The sequence below is a fragment of the Anopheles coustani genome, chromosome 3, assembly GCF_943734705.1.
Source record: "Anopheles coustani chromosome 3, idAnoCousDA_361_x.2, whole genome shotgun sequence".
Classification (NCBI taxonomy): domain Eukaryota; kingdom Metazoa; phylum Arthropoda; class Insecta; order Diptera; family Culicidae; genus Anopheles; species Anopheles coustani.
Genome location: NC_071288.1, coordinates 82,345,962 through 82,348,892, shown reverse-complemented (window position 1 = coordinate 82,348,892; position 2,931 = coordinate 82,345,962). Strand labels below are relative to the sequence as shown.

The following is a 2,931-nucleotide window of genomic DNA, read 5'->3' as shown; positions in this document are numbered from 1 at the left end:
GGCGAAAGGTAAGGTCCGGTACCGTTTTCCCCAACACGCACAGAACTAGCCGGCTCGAGGACTTGAAGTGACAGTTCCACCGACGAGGTTCCCGCTGTGCCAGGTGTTGATCTTATTTGATTAATTAATTGGCACGGAGTGGAACTTTACTGCCCACCACTCTGGATGGACATCTGGTCGCGATCGTAAAGTCGTAGACAAAACAACTCCCAAACCGCGACCGCGAGTCCCGGTTGGAATGGTTCAGCCAACCTAAAAGCCAACCCAATCGATCACTCGAAAGAGTGCGTCGTCGGAAGTGCTGGCGGCGGCTGGCAGCAGCTCGGTCGCGTATACGCCAAAAGTCCTCTCCCCGCGCACCAGCGCCTCGAGGCAGCGGCCCGCGACGGTCTTATCTTCCTGGCCGAAGTGCCGAAAAGTGTTCGCCGCCTGACGCAACCGGTCCGCTAGCCATTCGATCCGCTCCGGCTCGTTTGGGTCATCCTCCAGCTCCAGGGTGGCCGCCGTGTAGTAGTAGTTCGCTCGACATAGCGACGGAACCGGCACCTGCTCGCTTCGTGTCCGCCGATCGACGAGCTGAAACATTGCTTCACACTTCATCGGTTGCTTAAGCCTGATAAGATAGAGAACCCCACGGGAAAGCAAACGATGGAGATTGGTTTGCCATTTTCATGCCCTCTAGATCTATGATGCTTCCATGCAGCGGAACCGCGTCTACTCACCGATGGTAGGTCGCTGCCCGGGCAAGAGTTACGGAGCAAAGGAGTTCCTCTTTTTTTCCGTCCAGTTCAGCCTGTTGGAACGCCTGGTTGTACTTTTCCAGCGCTTCCCGGTACTGGCCCTTCGAGAATAGGAACCTTCCATAGGCAAAAAGCGCTTCCGCCATGATGGACGGTTTTGAAGCTAGAAAGCAAGATGATAATTTGTGAACGTTATCCAACGAGCTGTAAAATTCGTGGGTTTACTTTTCAATGCTGCCGTATGAGCGTCACGGATGTACTGTTCCTGTATCCACGCTGAAGCCGTTTTGCAGTCTTCCGCAAGCTGCCGGTTGACGTCAAACAGTAGAGTGTTGATGGCGACGATCAACCTTTCGCCGTTCTCATCCAAAGTTGTCAACGTTTCCTCCATATTCTCCTTTTCCAAAGACGTCGTTGCGTGTTCCAGCATTTTCATCGCCTCCAGATGGTTCCGCTGTTTGATGAGAAACCCCGCATAGTAGTACCGCACCAATGCATCCCACTTAACACGCCCCACCGGGCAGCAATCAATACAACGATCCAGTGCGATCAGGAAGAACTGCTGCGCCAACCAATGTTTTTCGGAATCCCGTACCAGTTTCCTCGCAATCGTCAGCAGCTCACTCAATTCACTGTCGAACCTTTCCAGCTGCTTGTTCGCTTCGGCCGTTGCTAGCGAGTCGCGGAAAAAATCCAGCAATGGGCGTGAGTGTCGCAGACGCCGGTCCTCAACCGAAGGGTCTGATGTCGGTCGGACGTACTGGTCCTCGTACTCGATCAGATGTAGCACCAGGAAGGCCGCGTTGACATACCCTTCCTCGTACAGCTCGCTGGCGATGGCCTCGTAGTAGGGAATTCTTTCACGCCGGACATCGTTTGCGGTGAGTCTGGGCACTTTCTTTCGCAATCGCAATTTTATTTGTGTCAGATGTCCGGTGAAAGGTGTCGTCAGACCGGGACGGATCAGGTTCTGCGATGACATTTCGGATGTAACTGACGAAAATAACCTGCAAAGACTACTATGATACATTTACACGATAATACACGGACTTTTCCCCATCTGCAAGAGCCTGAAAATTGCAAAGTTGAATTAATGAAGACTTGTTCTTGCATTCCTAGACACAAATCTGAATGTCTTATTAATCCATTCCAAAATATTATTAGGTTAAACCTTGATCTTCTGAAGGATGAAATCGGCAAATTATATCTTCCAAATGATCGGTATTGTACTTGAAGAGCCTTTGATAAACAATTTTCGCTTCAATCGAGGCAATCACGAGCACGCGGCCATAAAAGGATTCTCTCAACACTTCCCTCAGCCGGGTCCTTGTGAAGCGCGCAAACAAAGCGAAACGTCACAGCCCGGCGACTCCGAAAAATCCTGCTCTCTGTCACTGCCAAGGCTTTCCGTGGGCACATTGCACACGGTGAAGGTGAAACCGCCTCCAAAGGCGGTGAGTGGCTCGAATCGCCAATCAAACCCGTGTCGTCAAATGGACCTGCTGCGTACCCGACCCCCGGCCGGAACATACGCAGCATGCATCCCCATTAACACTTCGATCTGCACACGTTAGTCGTATAGACCAACGTCGTCGTCCGCTTGCCGTCCGATTATTAGCTACGCCCCATTCAGTGCCTGCCGTGCGACAGCTTGATCGTTTCCGCCAAGGTTGACCCCAAAAATTCACCCCAGATCCGCGAGTCGCGGTCCTAGCGCACAAGTGGGCACTTGTTCCGCGGGCTAACCATTCCCATCCGGCTTATGGTGTGGTGCACTTTTTTCTTTCGAATTTGTTGAAGTTCAAGTTTAAAGGTCTGCCCCTCGGCCACTTCAACAGAGCAGTGTGTCTACGTGTTTGCGTTCAGCCCAAGTTCTGAGGTCTGGAATTCTTTACATGCTACACCACACAAATAATCGACCGTTTGTGGGCCAGTGGTGCGTTCTCACAGAAACAAAAAAAACCTTGCCCATTGCCAAAGTCAGTGTCAGAACCATTTTCATCGCTCGACTCGCTCAGCGAAGTCCAAGGACCAGGGATGGTGACGCATGGTGAAGCCAAATCCCTCGGATCATTAATCATAGATCAATACTATCCTCCCTGCCAGTCGGGCCTTCCTCTGGGCTTGCCCGTTCCCCGCCTCCGGGAAGGAGGTAGTAGCGCACTCCAATTATTGCCATGACATAATATGT

General features: G+C 51.8%; 1 protein-coding gene across 1 annotated transcript; it reads right to left on the bottom strand.

Moving 5' to 3' along the window:
* Positions 1-252: 252 nt before the first annotated feature.
* On the bottom strand, positions 253-1,722 carry LOC131259631 (uncharacterized). Its single transcript, XM_058261170.1, has 3 exons — positions 966-1,722; positions 723-903; positions 253-613 (listed from the first exon to the last, which is right to left on the bottom strand). Exons 1-3 carry the CDS (start codon positions 1,720-1,722, stop codon positions 253-255), a joined length of 1,299 nt encoding a protein of 432 aa, XP_058117153.1.
* Positions 1,723-2,931: the final 1,209 nt, after the last annotated feature.

Excerpts from the sequence above, each read along its gene's own strand:
- LOC131259631 (XM_058261170.1), bottom strand. The coding sequence starts at position 1,722 with ATGTCATCGCAGAACCTGATCCGTCCCGGTCTGACGACACCTTTCACC. Across the intron at positions 904-965 it reads TCATACGGCAGCATTGAAAA|CTTCAAAACCGTCCATCATG; the intron begins GTAAACCCACGA and ends CTTGCTTTCTAG. Across the intron at positions 614-722 it reads CGGGCAGCGACCTACCATCG|GCTTAAGCAACCGATGAAGT; the intron begins GTGAGTAGACGC and ends CTATCTTATCAG.